The 17775-nt window shown below is 39.6% G+C and overlaps 4 protein-coding genes across 6 annotated transcripts in view; 2 read left to right on the top strand and 2 right to left on the bottom strand.

Moving 5' to 3' along the window:
- Nucleotides 1–905: 905 nt before the first annotated feature.
- grhpra (glyoxylate reductase/hydroxypyruvate reductase a) lies at nt 906–5660 on the top strand. The gene is made up of 9 exons (XM_028008582.1): nt 906–1134; nt 1373–1503; nt 2602–2674; nt 2763–2879; nt 3002–3090; nt 3218–3319; nt 3501–3636; nt 3738–3868; nt 5033–5660. The coding sequence occupies exons 1-9, from the start codon at nt 1046–1048 to the stop codon at nt 5152–5154; spliced, it is 990 nt and encodes a 329-aa protein (XP_027864383.1). The 5' UTR covers nt 906–1045; the 3' UTR covers nt 5155–5660.
- Nucleotides 5476–8381, bottom strand: LOC114138992 (zinc finger and BTB domain-containing protein 5-like). The gene has a single exon (XM_028008579.1). It carries the CDS (start codon nt 7878–7880, stop codon nt 5889–5891), a length of 1992 nt encoding a protein of 663 aa, XP_027864380.1. The 5' UTR covers nt 7881–8381; the 3' UTR covers nt 5476–5888.
- Nucleotides 8382–9308: 927 nt separating this feature from the next.
- tomm5 (translocase of outer mitochondrial membrane 5 homolog (yeast)) lies at nt 9309–11187 on the bottom strand. Its single transcript, XM_028009236.1, has 2 exons — nt 10950–11187; nt 9309–9618 (listed from the first exon to the last, which is right to left on the bottom strand). The coding sequence occupies exons 1-2, from the start codon at nt 11068–11070 to the stop codon at nt 9584–9586; spliced, it is 156 nt and encodes a 51-aa protein (XP_027865037.1). The 5' UTR covers nt 11071–11187; the 3' UTR covers nt 9309–9583.
- Nucleotides 11188–13351: 2164 nt separating this feature from the next.
- The window catches only part of frmpd1b (FERM and PDZ domain containing 1b), a 30034-nt gene continuing 25610 nt past the window's right edge, over nt 13352–17775 (top strand). For 2 of the 3 annotated variants that reach the window (XM_028009225.1, XM_028009222.1), the window contains exon 1: nt 13352–13606. The gene's annotated coding sequence lies outside the window, so the exon portion shown is untranslated. Of the gene's footprint in view, nt 13607–14811; nt 14911–17775 lie in introns of those variants that run through there. The other variant, XM_028009224.1, reaches the window with a different exon arrangement.

The raw sequence follows: 17775 nt of genomic DNA, 5'->3' as shown, positions 1-17775 counted from the left end.
ATTGGAAGAAAAAAAAAAGTGTTTTCAAAATGTCTTCCTTGAAAATACAAATCTAACGTGATTTAGATTGTATTTAGCCCAATGAACCATCTTTTACAGCTGCAAATATTTTTGGAGTGTCTCTCTGACTGCTTTGTATCGGTGCTTTGCAATCTGCCAGATTTGATAGCGAGCACCAGTGACGCACATTGGATTTAGGTCAGGAATTTCACCCTCTGCTCAAGACAAACATATCCTCAGCATGATGCTGCCACCATCGTGTTTCATATAGGGAAAAGGCGTGAAAGATAAGGAACTTACTAACGGCAAAAGTCCACAAGAATGACTGAGTTTAACAATATAACATTTATATTAACGCAGATGACCCATGTTATTTTATTATTATTATTACAAAAAATAAAAAGTACAGAATTATTAAAAACATCTAACATGATGGCCTGGAGACCAACTGGAACTAATAAAGAAATCTTCAATATGAAATAATAATAAAAAACATAAACGATCAAACAATCGAAAACATATTTAAACGTAAGAAAGACATAAATATATACTTTTCATTACAACTATCTATAAGTACAAAAATAGCCACTTATGTTTATATAAAACAACGCCGTTAACTTACTTGCTGTGATCTACATGTACTGGATATCTATGCCACACATTAAGATAGTTTGATTTCTGTCTGAATATTATGTTTCGGAAATTGTTTCGTTTTCTACTCTCGTGAGCTCAAATCCAGCTCGTTTTCCGCCTGACACCGTGTTGAGCTTTGCATTAAAAGAGTAACAGCGTTTTCTATAATAATCAAGAGGTTCTATTTTCTTTCCTTCTCACAAACTTCACACACTGAACTAAAGTGGAAGCGATTTGCTTGCCGCGGGACTCTGCGCATGCGCATTAAGCATAAAATTGGGCACTTCCTGTATCGTGCCCGCCTACCGAAGAAGTGGTGCAGCTGACTGAAGGTTAAATGGTGTAAAAGCTGCAACAATAGGTCGTTTTCTACCCGAAGGAGAGTTCAGATAACCCGTGTTGCTGAACTGTAATGAACGCAGTGAGGGAACTGATGAAGGTTTTCATAACGAGGCGCATCCCTGAAGAGGGAATGAAGATCCTTTCAGGAGCGACTGGAGTGTAAGAAGAGTTTTATAGCAGTCTCGATGAATAAGCAGCATAATAAACTAAAAACCTGCTAGTTAGCGCTCAGGTGTATTGAGATAATTTGACCCTTAAGTTGCATAAAACTTCAGCATGTTTGCAATGCTTTCATACGAGATGATTGTCAACCCCATTGTCTGTGTTCATTTAGTTTATTAATAGTGACAAATAAATCCCATTGTCATTTTCTTCGTCCATTTCTGTCTCTAAACAGATGTGAGGTGTCTCAGTGGGACTCAGATGAGCCTGTCCCGAGGGCAGAGCTTCTTAAAGGAGTCCAGGGAGCTCATGGTCTTCTGTGTTTGCTGTCAGACAAGATTGATGCTGAGGTTCTGGATGCTGCAGGTAGGCATCGCTCTGATAGCAAGACCATGCAGTCATCCTCTTTACCTAATCTAAGCAACTATCCAAATGCATCTTACAATAATGCATTTGTGTGACATGATACCCACAGTGCATCCCTCTGTAGCTCTTTAAATGTTGGTTAACCACAAATGATGTCTTTTATTAATATTATATGGATTTTGCTTTTACTCAAAAGCAAAATTAGTGCACCTAAACATAGCTAAATAGGGTTAAACTTAAAGTTAGACTGACCCATGTGGTTGTTGCTGAGAATTGGTTAAAAAATCTAACTAAAGCATTAAAAGAACAAACAAAGCAAAAAAAATGTTTAATTGTTTGAATTTCTTTTAGAAATGCAAACAAGTGGGACCCTTTTTATGTTTCTGATATACAACAACTTACAGATTATTTTTTCTTCAAAAATAGAACTGCATTGTTCATTTCCTTAAACTCTTTGGGTTGGTTTATCACAGTGCCAGATGTCAGTAACTCTGTTTCATTTACATTGCCTTGAAGAAGTGTCCATGGAGTTCTAACTATTCACCATGTTACAGCCACAAACCACAATGTACTTAAATGGATTGTATGTGACTGAGCAACACAAGTGGTAGGAAAAGGAAACTTGTTTTTAAAAAGGATTTAGAAACAAAAACGTGGTGTGAATGTTTAAGAAAAACATTCCCATTTCATGATTCTGCCACGTCTACGTTTCACAGCGTGGATGATGTTTTCACAGCGATGTGCAGTGTTAGTTTGCAGCCATGTAGGAAATTTCAAACTCTGTTGACTAGTTAGGTAACAACTGGAGAGAACTGGTTGCACTGTGTTTTATTCAGTGGTATCAGAGTAGATCTATGCAAATATATGACACATTTTTAGATAAGAAAAAAAAACTTTCGAAATCATGTTTTCTCTTCCTTCCACTTCACAGTTGTGTGCTGCTTCATTTCAGACCTCCCCCAAAAAACCTATATAGGGCTATGAGTACACTCACAAGGCACTGTAACTTATTGAAGAATTTCGTCATTTTTTTTTTCTCTGATCCAGTGTTAAAACAAAGTCTGCACAACATTTCAGCTGCTCCCTCTCTGATTTTAGGGCCAAACCTAAAAGTAATCAGCACCATGTCTGTGGGATTCGACCACTTGGCTCTAGATGAGATCAAAAAGCGGTGCGCTTCAGTAAATGAAACCAATACACTGAAATTAAATGTTTAATTCTTTCTCAGCTATAAAAACTTTTTTTTCCCCTTTTAACAGCGGCATACGTATCGGATACACTCCGGATGTCCTGACTGACGCCACCGCAGAGCTGACCGTGGCTCTGCTCCTGGCCACTGCTCGCCGCTTACCAGAGGGAGTGGAGGAAGTCAAAAAGTTAGCCTCATTGGGTTACTCATTTATACTAAACTAGTGTTTCTGTTACTTTTTAACCCAAAATGGCAGCAACTGCTTGAATTTACATCCTTATTAGATAAAGGTGTTTTTCCTTGTCTTAGTGGTGGCTGGAGCTCATGGAAACCTCTCTGGCTGTGCGGTTACGGCCTGTCGGGCAGCACTGTTGGAGTCATTGGACTGGGACGCATTGGTTTGTTTTTCTGCTGCTGCTTGGAAGCTCAAGATCTATGTGACAGATTCTGTGTCATTCAAACAACATGGTGTTATATGACTTGACCTTGTAATCATGATACTTTTGGTTTAATATTTGTGATCAGGTATGGCCATAGCTCGGAGACTCCTTCCTTTTGGGGTTAAGAGACTGTTGTATACCGGAAGGACGGCTAAAGCCCACGCTGCAGAGGTGAATGGAGAGTTTGGTAAGAAAACCATTGGAAATGATACAAAGTGAAAGTGGGAATCATGGAAAGTCTGGTGTAGAGGAAATGGCAGTGCAAAGTTCAATTTTTAACTATAGTACAAAGGATTAGTTTATAAATTAATTTGTGCATTCGATCATCTGCGTTTTACATTTATTTCCGTCTCCTCTTTGTTGAGCAGTTCCCCTGGACACGCTTGTGTCAGAGAGTGATTTCATTGTGGTTTCCTGCTCACTGACACCAGAAACTCAGGGCCTGTGTGACGAGGCATTTTTCAGCAAGATGAAAAAAACTGCAGTGTTCATCAACTCAAGCAGGTAGACATTTAAAGACTGTACATGAGGGCCAGGCATGCAGATGCAGGCTGCCCTCTGGTATCTTTGCTGAGGATGGCGATGTAACTAGTTCTTTGTTTTAGAGGAGCTGTGGTGAACCAGGAAGACCTGTATGAGGCTCTTAAGAGCGGACAGATAGCTGCAGCCGGTCTGGATGTTACAACACCTGAGCCTCTCCCAACAAACCACCCGCTTCTTACCCTGAAAAACTGTGGTAAGTACAAAAGTACTTACACCCCAGAAAGTTTTTCACATTTTGTCACCACAAATTTCAATGCATTTTTATGGGATTTAAGGTAATACAGCAACACAAGGGATTGCACACTATATGTGGGAAACATTAACACTGCACATCACCTTGAGCACACCACCATTAAGGAGAAATATGGTGGTGGCAGCATCATGCTGTTGGGAGGCTGATCAGAGTTGATGAATGGAGATAAATACAGAGAAATCCTGAAAGAAGAACGTCTGGAAGAGACTGTATGAGACGTTGGAGAGGGAAGGACAATGACCCTAGACTGGAGCTGGAGTCAAGACGAGAACACAGGGGATAGAAACCAAAACTAAACCAACTAGAGACCATTTAGAAAACCGTTGTAGGCGTTTAAGAAAACATTTGAAGAAAATCTGAAAGTGGCAGCTCAGTATCAAATTAACCTACAAGCAAGCTCCAGATTAGTGGAATAGACAGAAAAATATCTGTGCAGTTGCACTGGAAAATATTTCTCCCTCTTGTTTTCTCATTATTGTTATCTTCTCACAACACAGCCAGTAGTTTCACACTAAGTTGCATCAAAAAAGGCTCGTGTTACTGTGGGCTTAACTTATCTTGAGAAAAATTCAGAAACGAAAACATCTGAGACCGCAACAACAACAACAAAAAAAGAAGCTAAAACCGAGACTTTGAAAATGTGGTCTCAAGGCAGATCTTGAGAACCACAACACTCTCCTTAAACACCCAGCCAGACATCTAACGGTTTACAGCAATTCATTTTCATGTATTAGAATGGTTCAGTCAGGCCTAAATCTATCTTATTTAAAAACTGATTTGCACAAATACTCTTTGTTCAGTCTGCCTGAGTTTAAGCTGTAAGCTTGAGGCCTGCAGCTGTAATTGCAGCAAAGGCGCTTCTATTTAGTTATTGAATCAGGCAGGCTGAACGCATACATGCTACACTTTTCAGATTTTTATTTGCATAAGTAAATAATTTTATTTCTACTTCACAATTCTGCACTACTTTGTGTTGGTCAGTCAAATAAAATCTCCACAAAATGCACTGAAGTTTATATTTTGCAAAGGCAATTGTATCCCACTTTTATAAGCAAAAATGTAAATAATCGGCCTTCATTTTTCTGTCCCCTTTTCCTTGTGCAGTTGTGTTACCTCACATAGGCAGTGCCACTTACTCCACCAGAGGCGTCATGTCAGCACTGACTGTTCAGAACCTCCTGGGAGGGTTGCAGGGCTTGGACATGCCGAGCGAACTCCGCTTGTAGACAGTGAAAAGGAACTGCTGTGCCTGCTGCTTCTTCATGAAGATAAAATGAAAACTGTACAGTGAGGTAGAAAATAGTGGTGGGAGTACTAATGCAGTCTAGACATGTTCTAGCACCTTAAGAATTGGATTTGATCACACTACTACATGTAGTGAAGTTCTTCGAAAGAAGGTTAAGCACACCCTATGAGTCTATTCAGAGTCTTACTATTCTTATTTTTTTTTAAATAGTACAGATCTTTCATCACTCCATCTGAAATAATATAGAAATAAAATTTTACTACCTTGTTAAGATGTGTTTCTTATAAAAATAAGCATTGTACATGGTGATCAGTACTTTATTCAGACATTGATGTTGCAGATCTGCACTTACTAAACAGTAAAACACTCCTGCTCTGTAGAAAGAGGCCATTCTTTGAAGAAAAGAACTTAACTGTCATTTAAATGTACAAAATTGATGCTTTATCATCTAATTAAGTCATAAAATTAAAAGATGACCAAATACAACATTTCTACTTTCAGTTTTTTTTCACTTCTTCTCGTCTGAGTTATGGTGTCTTCATAGCATTTTTACATCATTGCCTTAATTTATAAGAACCACAACAGGAAATCATACAGTGTAGAACAGGAAAAGACATGAATTTATTTTATTTCATATCAGATAAAGTTAAGAATTTTACGAGTTCAGTATGATAAATGTTCATGATTTCGACCAGATTGTGTTTTTTGCTCAGATTAAAGCAGAGAGTCTGAGAAGGCCTGATCATCTTTAAAGTTCATGCAGGTGTTTTTTGAGTGTTTATAGAGGTGGGAGGACTGGCTGAAGCGCTTGCCGCACTTTGGACAGGGATAGGGCTTCTCTCCAGTGTGGACGCGAATGTGCTTCTTACAGTCCGTCAGGTTCATGAAGGTCTTGCAGCAGATCTTGCAGGCGTATTTCTTTTCCCCTTCCACCAGCAGCACGTGGTCCTCAGCAGCTGCTTTCTTGCACTTCGAGAGTACATCCTCAGAAGCTCTAGTCAGGCTTGGCCTATCTGCACCATCACCTGCTGTTCCAGAGGGAGTGTCTGTGCATGACTCTGATCCAGGCAATACTTTGGGGGCGATGCGACGGAAAGTCGGAGCCCCAGAGCTTTTCCCAGCCCTCGAGGGTTGGACGAGTGAGGCGTCCAGACTGAGATTTGGTCTGATGCCGCTCAAGAACCCTGCCAAGGAGTTCTGATTGGGTTGGAGGATGATTGTATCACTGAATCCAGAGCTCTGAGTTGGGAGAATCTGCTGCAAAGGGACAGGGGTTACTGGAAAAACAAGAGATGATGAAGAATCAGAAGGCTGGATAGAAGACGTATTTGCTTCTTCTGCCATTTGACTCCGTGTCGTTGCATCTTCGGGAACTGTAGGAGCATCACTGGCGGCAGCAGCAGCAGTAGCAGCAGCTGTCAGACTAGCTAGAGTATCTTCTTCTCCCAAAGCTCCCATTACACTTTCACTGCTGGGATTGAGAAAGCAGGAAAAGGCAAGTTCAGAGAAGCTGTCCAGGCCTTCACCGTCCACTGTGTCCCCACCCAGATCCCCAGACCCTGTCAACGTATCTGTGTGAACCTCTGTGCACAGCTGTGATGATAATGTTACACCATCAGCCTCTGCTGGGTCAGCCATGTTCATTTTTTCATCAACAATTTGCGCCTCTAGTGGTGATGGAAGCGAGTTGTTTGGTATTGTGTCTAAATCATTGGAGTAGGAGCCCATATTTTCCATTTTCACCTCAATCAGTATCTTTGGTTCATCCTGCTCCTCTTCTCCAACTTGAACTTTAACCCCAGCGTTTCCATCTGTATCTTCAGCCTTTTTCCACACTCCTGCCCCTCCTGTGCTGCTGTCTGACTGAGTCGGCAGCTGGATTTCTTCCAACTCCCCCTTGGTTGCCTCATATTTCTCTTCCTCCTCATCTTCATCGTCACCTCGGTTGTCCCATTGCCTGCCAATCGTCTTCAGGCAGCCAGATGATAATAGATCTTCTCCTCCTTCCTCTGTGCTCCTGGTCACAGTGGGTGAACACTCTTTGTAGTTAAACATCCTCTTCTTGTCACCAACGAGATCCTCATCTGACTTTCGTTTTTGTCTCAAAGATGGTGCTGTGAATTGTTCACTCCTCTCCATGCCTTGGCTTTCACCCTCTCCAGATTGACTAACCTCCATTCCCATATCTTCTATCTCAGAGTCTTCCTCTGTGGCTGAGGTTACCAGATGCTGTGGAACGGTTGCCACCTGAGAGCACAGACTTTGCTGCAGCTGGTGCTGCTGCACTGACCTCCAGCCTTTAGGTGCTGAGGCAGGAAAGTTTTTCCTGGACAGGTGCAGTTTGCAGGCTTTGACCACGGCATTGAGGTGGAGATGGGATGCAGCCAACAACACGTCCATGTCATTGGAGGCCCCTAAGGAGAGGGTGGAGGTGTAGATCATGTCCAGGAGGGTGGAGAAGGCCTCTGGTGTCACAACCTCCGGATCCAGCTCCATCACATGGCGGGCTCCTTCTCCCTGAGCTCCTGAGCCCTCATCAATGGAGCTGAGGAGAGCCCTGAAGTGAGAGCTGCTGGCAGCCAGGATGGAGCAGTGGGCCTGGAAGCTCTGACCTCCAACCACCACCACACAGTCACATAGTTGGCCATGCAGGCGCTGGTGGTTGAGCTGTTTGAAAATATGCTGGAAATGTCCTGGGAAGTCCATCACAGCAAGTGGAGCTTCTTAATTAAGAATATTCGAGCATCCGTTGCGTTATAGAAACAATATTTATACGCAGGTTAGTAATATTGTCCACATCTCATCTTAATGTTGCTTCCTCAGCAGACTCACCTTCCTGTCTTGTAATGAATAGATAAATATTGTCCTCGGCTTTCCCGGAGATGCTGTGGAGTATGGGCGGGCCTGGATCAACAATAACACGGAGGGATGCGGTGCAGACGCGAGCTTTACCACCAAAAAATAGGAAAAAGTCAGTGTGAGCACATTTCTCTCCGCTGCTGCAGAAACATTCGGTTTATGTCAAATCCCATGCCTCTTTGTGATGACATCGCTACTTAATCCAGATCGCTCACATAATCGCATCCATTGTCTGAGCCTCCCGTTCTTTTTCAGTCTCATTCATTGACTTTTTCAGCTAACAACACCGCCCCCAACTGGTAAACTTGGGGAAGTACAACATCGGGTAGAAGAAATCAACTTTCAAATGGCAAAAAAAAGTAATAAATAAATAAAATTAAAATTCGACAAATAGAAGAAAAAAGATCAAACTTAAGAAATATGAAATGATAAAAATGTGAAGTTCTTACACTTGTGTGGTCAAGCGCAATATATTTGCAAAAATCTACAGTAATATTTGAATATACGTCCCTTAAGTTTCAAAGAAACCAGCAGGTTTGTGTATCTTCCAACAAACTCCTGGAGTAAATCTGACCATAAATGGATTGCCTTTATCAGAAATGGTAGAACCATAAAACTAGTTTTACTATCAAATAAATGGAAGAATAATTCATTTGACCATAAAACTTTTTTATAAGCAGATATTTGGTTGTCCATGTGGGCATCAGCAAATTTCAATCTTGATGGATGTGGCTTTCTTCTTGTTTGGCACTTTCTCAATCCATGTTACTAATAAGCTGGGTTGGTTAACTGTGAACGCCAATATTTTGGGATCTTCCAGTTTATCAGACTTGAGCTTTGATAGTTTCTAAACAATGCTCTTTCTTATGAAGATGACAATTTGGGTCAGACTGATGAACCTTTCACACAAATGGGCGTTTTTATTTGATTGCAAACACACAAGAGGTTTATGAACTGGATTACGTTAAACTGAGTTTGTAGAATGATCCTTACTTCATGATCTATGCTTGGAAACTGGGTGTGTGGAAAAAACAAACTAATTTAAATGAACTCTACTAAACCTAACAAAAACTGTGTTTAATATCCAACCAGAATTATAATAGAATCATGTAGATGGCTATTTAGAGAGCATTGCAGATGCAACTTCCTAAGGGACATTATGAAAATGTATGTCTGATCAGTAAAACAACAGAAGCACAATATAAATTCAGTCCAAGAAAGAGTAAATTCTATTCAGTATTACATAACTGCAATAATTAATTTCACACTTTTAAATTGACAAAATCAAATAAACAAATAGTTTATTTGTTGAATAATCACACTGGTAGACACATTAGTGAAAGACAAAGCTTACATATTGTTTAAACTTAAAAAATAAGACTAAAGTTCACAAACTGAACATGAGAACAGCAAGAGTCTCAGATGAAGCCAAGGAAAAACATTGGTGGTTTTCTAGAGATCCAGGAACAGGCCGAGCTGGCTTCATGAGGAGGTCCTCGCCGTCTCTGACGTAGAAAACTGTGGATGGAGACATGGACCAGGAACTCGACTCATATGCTGTCCAGTTTCTTTAACACATATGGGGCTGTGAACACAAGAAGCATAAAACATAAATAAAAACGACAAAATATAAAAGCATGACATAAGCTGGAGAAGAACTACGCAGCAGACAGACTCCATCCATCGTTAATGAACGATATCTGGCAGGAATAGTGCTTCCCTGGATTTAGGTTGGGTTGGTTACTGCTGTCAAAAAATACAAAGCTACTAAAATGTTAGTTTCAAAACTGCTGCTCCTGTGGCTTAAAACCTTTGTAATGTGATACCAGAAGTACTGGAAAGAGAATGAAGGGAGTTTTACCAGCTTTGTGCAGCAAAGAGTAATGTGGGGCTACCCCTCTCCCACTTGATGCTGCAACCTGCCAACCAACTGGCAGCCAAAAAAGTACTAAGGTGTTTCTTTGCTCACGAGAACGATAGATTTGCCTTGTTTGACATATTTTAGTCAAGAAAAAAAAAAAAAATCAGCTTGTTACAGTTGTGTTAGTCTACAAACATCAGAATGATGGAAACACACCTGCACAATATAAGAAATTCCAAGTTAAGTGTGTAATTTCACAATTGCAAAGGACTGCTTGAAAGCAACATTAGGAAACTTCTTATATTTCTGGTGCAATGCATTCAAATTATGTTTACGAATAGTATACTTGACAAAATTGATTTTTCCTCTTCTATGCCCACACCAAACGGTCATATTCAAGAAACTAGGATATGGGTTCTGATGAGGCTCATTTGTTAGATTTAAATAACTTTTAAGCAGGTTTTAAACATACTTTTCACTGAGTCCATATTTCTGTTAAAAATTATGTTGTTTTTAAATAAAAAAATAATTTTTAACAGTGGCTTGATGTAATATTTTAATCTTAAATGTCATGTTTTCATTAGCTGTGAAAGGAAAATCATAACAGTAACAAAAGCTGAAAACATTAGTGATTAATCTGCATATACTCAGTTTCAAATAAATAAATTAACTTTTCAATAATATTCAGATTTCTTGTATGCATCGTGTCTGTAGGTCTTACTAAGTAGCTAGAGTGGTAGGGAAGTCATTATTTGCGGAAAAAAATTTAAGAGCTAGGAAAATGTGGGTTCAAATTCTTAAACTCATCGCAATATTTAACAATAATATCACAGTCACATGTTTTCCCAATATATATCATGCAGGTCAAAAACTGGTCAAATATTCTGCCTAAATCGAACATATTCTGCATTTTGATTCAGTATTTGTTTCAAAATAAAACAATAATAATAATAATTTAAAACAAATTCTGTGCAAATATTAAATGCACAAAGCTGCTTTTTGCTTAAATGTTACTTAGAAACCGAAATAGACGGATTCTCAATGTCTGCACTCACTGGCTCTCAGCAGAGCGACGTAAATGAGGAAATTTCGTAACGAAAGGATGACGTCTTCCCGCATCTTCCTCTTCATTTCCTCTGGGTCCATTTTAGGCCCGAGTCCTTCAAGTTTAATCATTTTTGTTGTGGTTTTGCCTCAGATGTATTATCTGGTTGAAAAGTTCACCTTCTTCTGCCTTCACGTGAAACGGAAATGCGCAACCGGAAACAGGGACACAGAACGGTACGGTGCGCACGGAGGGACAAACTTGTTCCCGTTTTCTTTTTCTGAGAGCGTCACTGCCCTCCTGCGGTGCACACAGTTTATTAATAATTCATTTTCTCAACAGGTTTGAATCATACACGAGTTGGATGGGGTCTTTTTTGACTGTTTGGCCTTTCTCGACTTAATCAAGTTTAGTTTTCATAAGTTAACTTGGCTCAGGTTAGTTTGGAAAACTTTTTGTTTGTTTGTCTTTTTGTAATGAGTAAAATCAACGTATAAAAACAGTATTTAATTGGAAATAGCAGATATGAGAAATATGTATGGGGTAAATTCTTTACTGCATTATTGTGTGAAATAAAGTTAAATTGTTACATGGAGGTGGAAAAATAGGCCAATGTGAGGAACTAGTAAAATTTGTATTTTTGCTGACTTTGTCTTCATCTTTTTTTCTACATTTATTTTTCAATTCATCTGTTACTGTCAGCGTCTCCCACACATGTACTCTTTTACATATTATACTTCTTTTGAAGATTTAGCCTGTTCCTAGCAGTTGTTGTTGTTGTTTTTCCCCCCAAAATGACTAATCCAATTCAACAGTATATTGAGGATTTCTGGTGATCAAAATTGGGATGCTGTGTTTTGTTCTTTTTTTTTTAAGTATTATTTTTGTTGTTCATTATATTACACAGCTACTGGTGTTTTTATTGGGTACTTCTTTGTATGTGGATAGGCGGTAAATCTCTTTCCCAATGGAGATATCACATTTAGGTTTGTAGATTACTTTGCTCACACAACATTTTTTGAAGTCTTTGCACAAATGGCCTTTAGAACTGAGATCTCTGGCTTTGTGATGACCACTCCCAAACATTGACCTTGTTGTCCATAAACTACTACTGTCCATAAATACTTGCAACTTATTTAGAGGTGTGTTTAGGTCTTTGCTTATATGCAAGTCCCACTTGTCCACAAGCTTAAACTTCCAGGCAGATGTCTTGATATGTTGTTTCAATAAGTCCACATAATGTTTTTTTCTGCGCAATGCCATATATTTGAAAATGAACTCTAGTACCTCCTGCAAATCAACATACCATGTTGCAGTCACCTTCGTACTTCAAAGATGGGAACATGTCCGCAGCCTTGAAGGTTTTCCCCATTTCCTATAATATTATGATAATCATTATTACCAAACACCTCAGTGACAACTTTTTAAAAGGTTTTTATGACAACAATGGCCTTTATTCAACAGAAGCTGGAGAGGAGGAAAGGCAAAGTGAGAATAGAAAGCCTTGCTAAAAATGACCTGAGGCTGGGAATCCAACCGAGGACAACAGCATTGTTGACTGTAGCATGTGGCTCCCTACCTCAGTTATAGTTTTATATATCTCTGTATCATTATGAGTGCATGTGAAAACTGTGAAAACTGAAAAAGTAGTAATATAAACAGCTTTGTGTTCAAAACTGCCATATACAAGACATACAACTGAAACTGTGTTCCTCTAGCAGTCAGGCTTTTTGTTTTGTTTTGCACAAAAATGCTTTCATCTCTGGGCCACAGAGAGTCTGTTTGACTGCTGGATTTTTCCAATGCACGTTGCTTGAACAAATTAATCTCCAGACATTTGGAAATTATGGTCAGAAAGACTTGAAAAAAAAAAAAAACATAAAAGAGAAAAAAAGATGAATCAAATAGAAATAATTTAACTGAACTGAAACATGAGAGATTTAGTCTGACATTGAGAAAAAAGTCTGTGCGGTTTTTATATTATATGCAAATAACTGGTTCCAGTATGCACAGTAAAAGCAAATCGTCTCCAGTAATTTTAGTTAATCTTGAAAGATATATAACTGATAAATAATAGGGCATCATTCATTCATCAATGACACATTAATGCCGCGTTAATGAAAAAGGGAACTAATTAAATTCAACGAAGCGATTGTTTTTATTCAACATCATGTAACTTAGCTTATTCGTGAATATTTATTCACTATATTTAAAGACTGTTTACTAAAGAAGAGGTGGAGATATGAGGGAATAATATTGCATAGATAAGCATTACAGTTTAAAAGGTATTAAGTTCTTTCAGCAGCATGAATTTTATTGTTATCTTTTGGGTTTTATTTTTAGTGAAGGAGGGGCGCGGGTCCTCCGGACAGACAGGGATGGAGGCAGGGAGGAGAGACGCTGACAGAGGGAGGGGGTGGGTTATTTCTGAGCTCAGGGCCGCGGATTAAAGCCGAGAGAGCAGTCCCAGCGCGATGACAGCATCCAGCGTATAGCCACCACCACCAGAATCATCCTCTGCTCCGGCTAGGCGCCGTGGATTTCTCGCAATCAACCACCATCCTCTCACCCCCCTTTTGAAATTCTCCGGATCACCGATCTTTTCGGGAGGGGGATTAAGCCCCCTCCACCCCGGTCCGTCTGTCTGTGTCCTCCTCAGACCACGAGGTGAGTCTTCTCGGTATTTCCCGGTGTTATTGTCTGATGGAGGGGAGCGCTCGCTCGGCTGGATGTGACGCACCGGCGGCACCGATCGCCTCCAATCCTCGCCGTTCGTTTTAACGTTTACGGCGTGGAACCGGATCACGACTGACGGTCGCTTCCACACCGACTGCGGGTTACACCCGGTGCGTCTCGGGGTTACGAGAGATTTAAATCCGATTAAGATTACAAACGAGCCAACGAAACACTGACCCTTTTTTTTTCTTTGTTCTGCCCACATTGGGTCCACGGTTGCGCCCACCTGTCTAAGTTAATGTTTGGTCAGTGTGATGGGAAACATATCGATCATTCTAAGAGCATTATAAAGCATTTATGCTTGAACTCGTACTCACATCTCGGGTCAGTTAGGTGTTAAATGTGAGTCAGAATTACGGGCAGCACTGAGCTGACCAATCAACCATATTTAAATCGCCACATTCGCTAACACATGGTTGGTGCAGCAGGAATGGAAACACACGCTCTACTCTGCGCAGTGAAATCATCAGAAACGCACGGACTAAATCCTGCCGGATCACACATTGTGGGGGGATTGGAGATGGGCGGAGGGGAGGGTGATGTCAGGATCTGGGTTGTAAAACATTTTGAATGGGCGTAGGCGATGTACAGCCATAGTAGGACTGTAGTCCCTGTCTTTTCTCTCCCTCTGTATTTGTAGTCGTATCCTTTAGCTATCAAGTCACATTTTGTTCTTCTTGTGCAACACAACTAGACCGGAACGATGCGTTTTGCTGTTCTGGGGGCCTTCATTTAATGCATGACATGATACAATGTGAGCGCTCACAGCGGTTCAGGGTTCCGCGTCCCCCACATCCTCATCCTCATCCTCGTCGTCATCATCAGTGCGCGCACGTCGGCGCTCTTAAAATAAATCAATCAGATCCGCATACTGTTTTGGTTCTGTCACATACAAAAGTGGATGCTCGGTGTTTTGCTTTCGTTCTCGTGTTCCCTGTGTGTGAGCGCGTGTGCGCTCCAACTGCTGCAGGCTTTGTGCGGTGTGATTCAGGAATGTGTGCTATACGCAGCATGTGATGGGAGGTCATTGTGCCGAAGGAAAATCACGACGGGCAGAACTTGCACATCAGGACAGACTTGATGCTTTCACGGCAGCGTTATGCCTCAATCTACGAGCGCTAGCTCTGTCCCACTTTTTGCAGCCAGCTCTGCTCTCCCCCCGCTCCGTCTCCCTCCATGTCTGCAGGCCAGACTGTGTAGCAGGGATGATGATTGCTGCTCCAGTCTACTCAGAGGTAGATCAGCACGATAAGCACATCATACTCATGAACATTATAAGAACTGGTTGTTGTTTAAAGTAATTTGTTAATCTAATTTATGCAGGGTTAAATTGTTATATTTAATCTGTAGCGCAAACTGAATTCTGTTCAATGACAATAAATGCTATCTATCTAAACTGTGGCAGTTTGACACATGTGAAGGAAAAGGGGGGAGATGACCTCATTGATGTTGCAGCTTCATTGTGATTGCTGAGTTGACTGGCAGCAGTGGTGGCACAATGTAGGCCAACTCTGTCTATGACTGGATGACATCTAGGAAAGATAAGAGCTTTCACTTATATTGTAAACATTCAGATAAGATAAGATAGGTAAAAAAAATTAATTTACTAAATTATTCTAGATGCACGAATTGTAAAGTATAAATAAGTGTCAATATTGTACCCAACAGCTACGAGGATACCTAAAAGAAGAATTACATTTTTAAAAAATTAATAAAGTAGAGTAACATTTAAAGTTAATTTAAATCAAGAAATTAATATCAGATATTTTTTTTTACACAGACTTATATTTCAAGTATTGACTTGACTTTGACTTATTTGTGTTTATCTTGATCACTAGCTCTCAGCTAACAAAATTCAGTTAGTCAAAAAATTTTGTTATTACGTAAGATAAGATACACTCATTGTTTAAAGACTTCACAATACAAAAACACAATGTTGGTATCTCTATGACAATGGAAAAGATTGCTGAGTTGACACTTTTCCAACAGATAGTCATCAACACCCTCCACAAAATAAGCAACGAAAGGTCATTGCTAAAGAAGCTGGCTTAAAACATACTGTTGTATTCACATATGTTAGTGCAAGGAACAAAACATTTGATAGAAAACAATTCAATTAGTGAAAGACACATTAGTAAAATTGGATATGAAGACTTCAGTTATTATATAAATGAATTGCAATATTGGAATGTAACAAAATAAAGAGAAATGCTTAAAGACAAAAAAGTAGACCAGGGGTCTCAAACTCCAGTCCTCGAGGGCCGCAGTCCTGCGACTTTTAGATGTGCCTCTGCTGCACCACACCTGAACAGAATAATTAGGTCATTAGCAAGGCTTTGGAGAACTGATCTACACAAGGAGGAGGTAATTAAGCCATTTTATTCCAGCGTTTTGTACCTGTGGCACATCTAAAAACTGCAGGACTGCGGCCCTCGAGCACTGGAGTTTGACACCCCTGAAGTAGACCAAACATAAAAGGTTCATACAAATGAAAAATGATTTCAATTCAAATTATTTTCCTAAATAAAAGCTAAAAAATAATTTAAAAGTTGAATTATAATAAAGCCAATTTATTTACAATCCACAAAAAATGTAGGAATGAAAAACATGTCTCCAGTTTACTTTTAAAAATGGGAACACTCTTCAGGGCATGGTAATAAGACTTGAATCTCCTTGGAAGGTTCACACAACAGAAACAGCTTTAACAAATAATATCGACTGAGTCCAAAAGAGCTTTGCTATCAGGTATCATCACGTTTTTTCTCTTTTTCATTTCTGTAAATGTTCTTGCCGCTGAGGTTTAAAGTACCGGTAGTTGTAATTGTGAAATAATTTGCAATAATCCAACCTGCAACTGATCAAGTCATAAAAGCATGATTCAAAAAACAAGCTCTGGATCACTTTCAGAAAGTAATTGGTCCTACTGATTATAATTTACAGCATGCAAGCAGCTAAGGTCTAAATTAAAAATTACTCCCAGGTCTTTATACTTTATATAATGTTCCAGGGCCCATAGATCTTTAGCTGCCTCCTGCAAACTCAATGGCCCTCATATTTTATGTTCTTAAAGATAAGCCTTTAATGTGCAGCTTTTTAAGGATCCCCAGACTTGAAGGAAATTGCCGCTGACTAAAATGAAGACAGATACCTTAGACTTGCATCCAAAGACCTTCCTCCGACATCAAGATGTTCTCAGTGTGGGTCTGTCTACATGTCTTGTCATAAACACCCAGAACCGCTGACAAGGATCTGTAGTGATATGCATCTCATTAAACAACGCATTATTTAATAGTTAGCTGGGGAAGCACAAGTCTTGCCAGGCAGCCAATGAAAAAGGGAAATGAAACAACTGGCATACAGAAAGCTCGCCGTCTTCATCAATCTAATGGAGCGAGCTGACGGACTGAACAAAGAGGAGAAGATGCGATTATGTCTGGAAAGCAACAGACAGGGAAATAAGCTGCAGAATTCAATAAAGCAACAGTGGCAATCTTTTCATCAGTGAAGATACATAAAAAAAGGCTCATAAAATAAATAGAGCTCTTTGCAGATTAATATGGTTGGGGTAGTTTTGGGAGATTTAACCGTTTTCCCTGGAAATGGCAAAAATATGTTCTTCTGATAAAGATAATTGACGCCAACATAATTTATAGCAACTGAGCTATAAAGAAAAGAAAACTTATTATTAAAAGTTTTTCACAACCCAAATTGTGAAAAGTGTAGCATATATTCACATTTAGCGTTTCTAGGTTAATTGTTTTTAAGACGGTATTTCACTGCAGTTAAAGCAGCAAGTCTTTTGCTGTATGTCTCCAGTTGCTTTGTGGATCTTTAGTGAAATGTTACGCTATTCGGCAGCAACTTTTTCTATAGACAATCTATGGACATCAATTTTCAAGCCTCACCACACATTCTCAATTGAAATGAGATCTGGACTTTGACTGAGCCTTTACAAGACATGAACATGGTTTGATATGAATCTCAAGATTTTTGTGGTCTCTAATAGTTTTTTCTGTAATTGTCCTGCATTTAGCTCCATCTATTCTCCTATCAACTCTGAAACCTTTTTTTTTTTTTTTGTAATTTAACTACCATTTCAT

Source organism: Xiphophorus couchianus, chromosome 23, assembly GCF_001444195.1.
Source record: "Xiphophorus couchianus chromosome 23, X_couchianus-1.0, whole genome shotgun sequence".
Taxonomy (NCBI): Eukaryota; Metazoa; Chordata; class Actinopteri; order Cyprinodontiformes; family Poeciliidae; genus Xiphophorus; species Xiphophorus couchianus.
Note: the sequence above shows the minus strand (reverse complement) of the source record. Positions and strands in the feature narration are given on the sequence as shown.

What these genes read in the sequence shown, in the direction of transcription:
- grhpra (XM_028008582.1), top strand. Translation starts at nt 1,046, where the DNA reads ATGAACGCAGTGAGGGAACTGATGAAGGTTTTCATAACGAGGCGCATC. An exon ending in CTTTCAGGAGCGACTGGAGT is followed by an intron (nt 1,135 to 1,372) that starts GTAAGAAGAGTT and finishes GTCTCTAAACAG; the next exon opens with ATGTGAGGTGTCTCAGTGGG. An exon ending in CTAGATGAGATCAAAAAGCG is followed by an intron (nt 2,675 to 2,762) that starts GTGCGCTTCAGT and finishes CCCTTTTAACAG; the next exon opens with CGGCATACGTATCGGATACA.
- LOC114138992 (XM_028008579.1), bottom strand. Translation starts at nt 7,880, where the DNA reads ATGGACTTCCCAGGACATTTCCAGCATATTTTCAAACAGCTCAACCAC.
- tomm5 (XM_028009236.1), bottom strand. Translation starts at nt 11,070, where the DNA reads ATGATTAAACTTGAAGGACTCGGGCCTAAAATGGACCCAGAGGAAATG. An exon ending in CGTCGCTCTGCTGAGAGCCA is followed by an intron (nt 9,619 to 10,949) that starts GTGAGTGCAGAC and finishes TTGTGTTCACAG; the next exon opens with CCCCATATGTGTTAAAGAAA.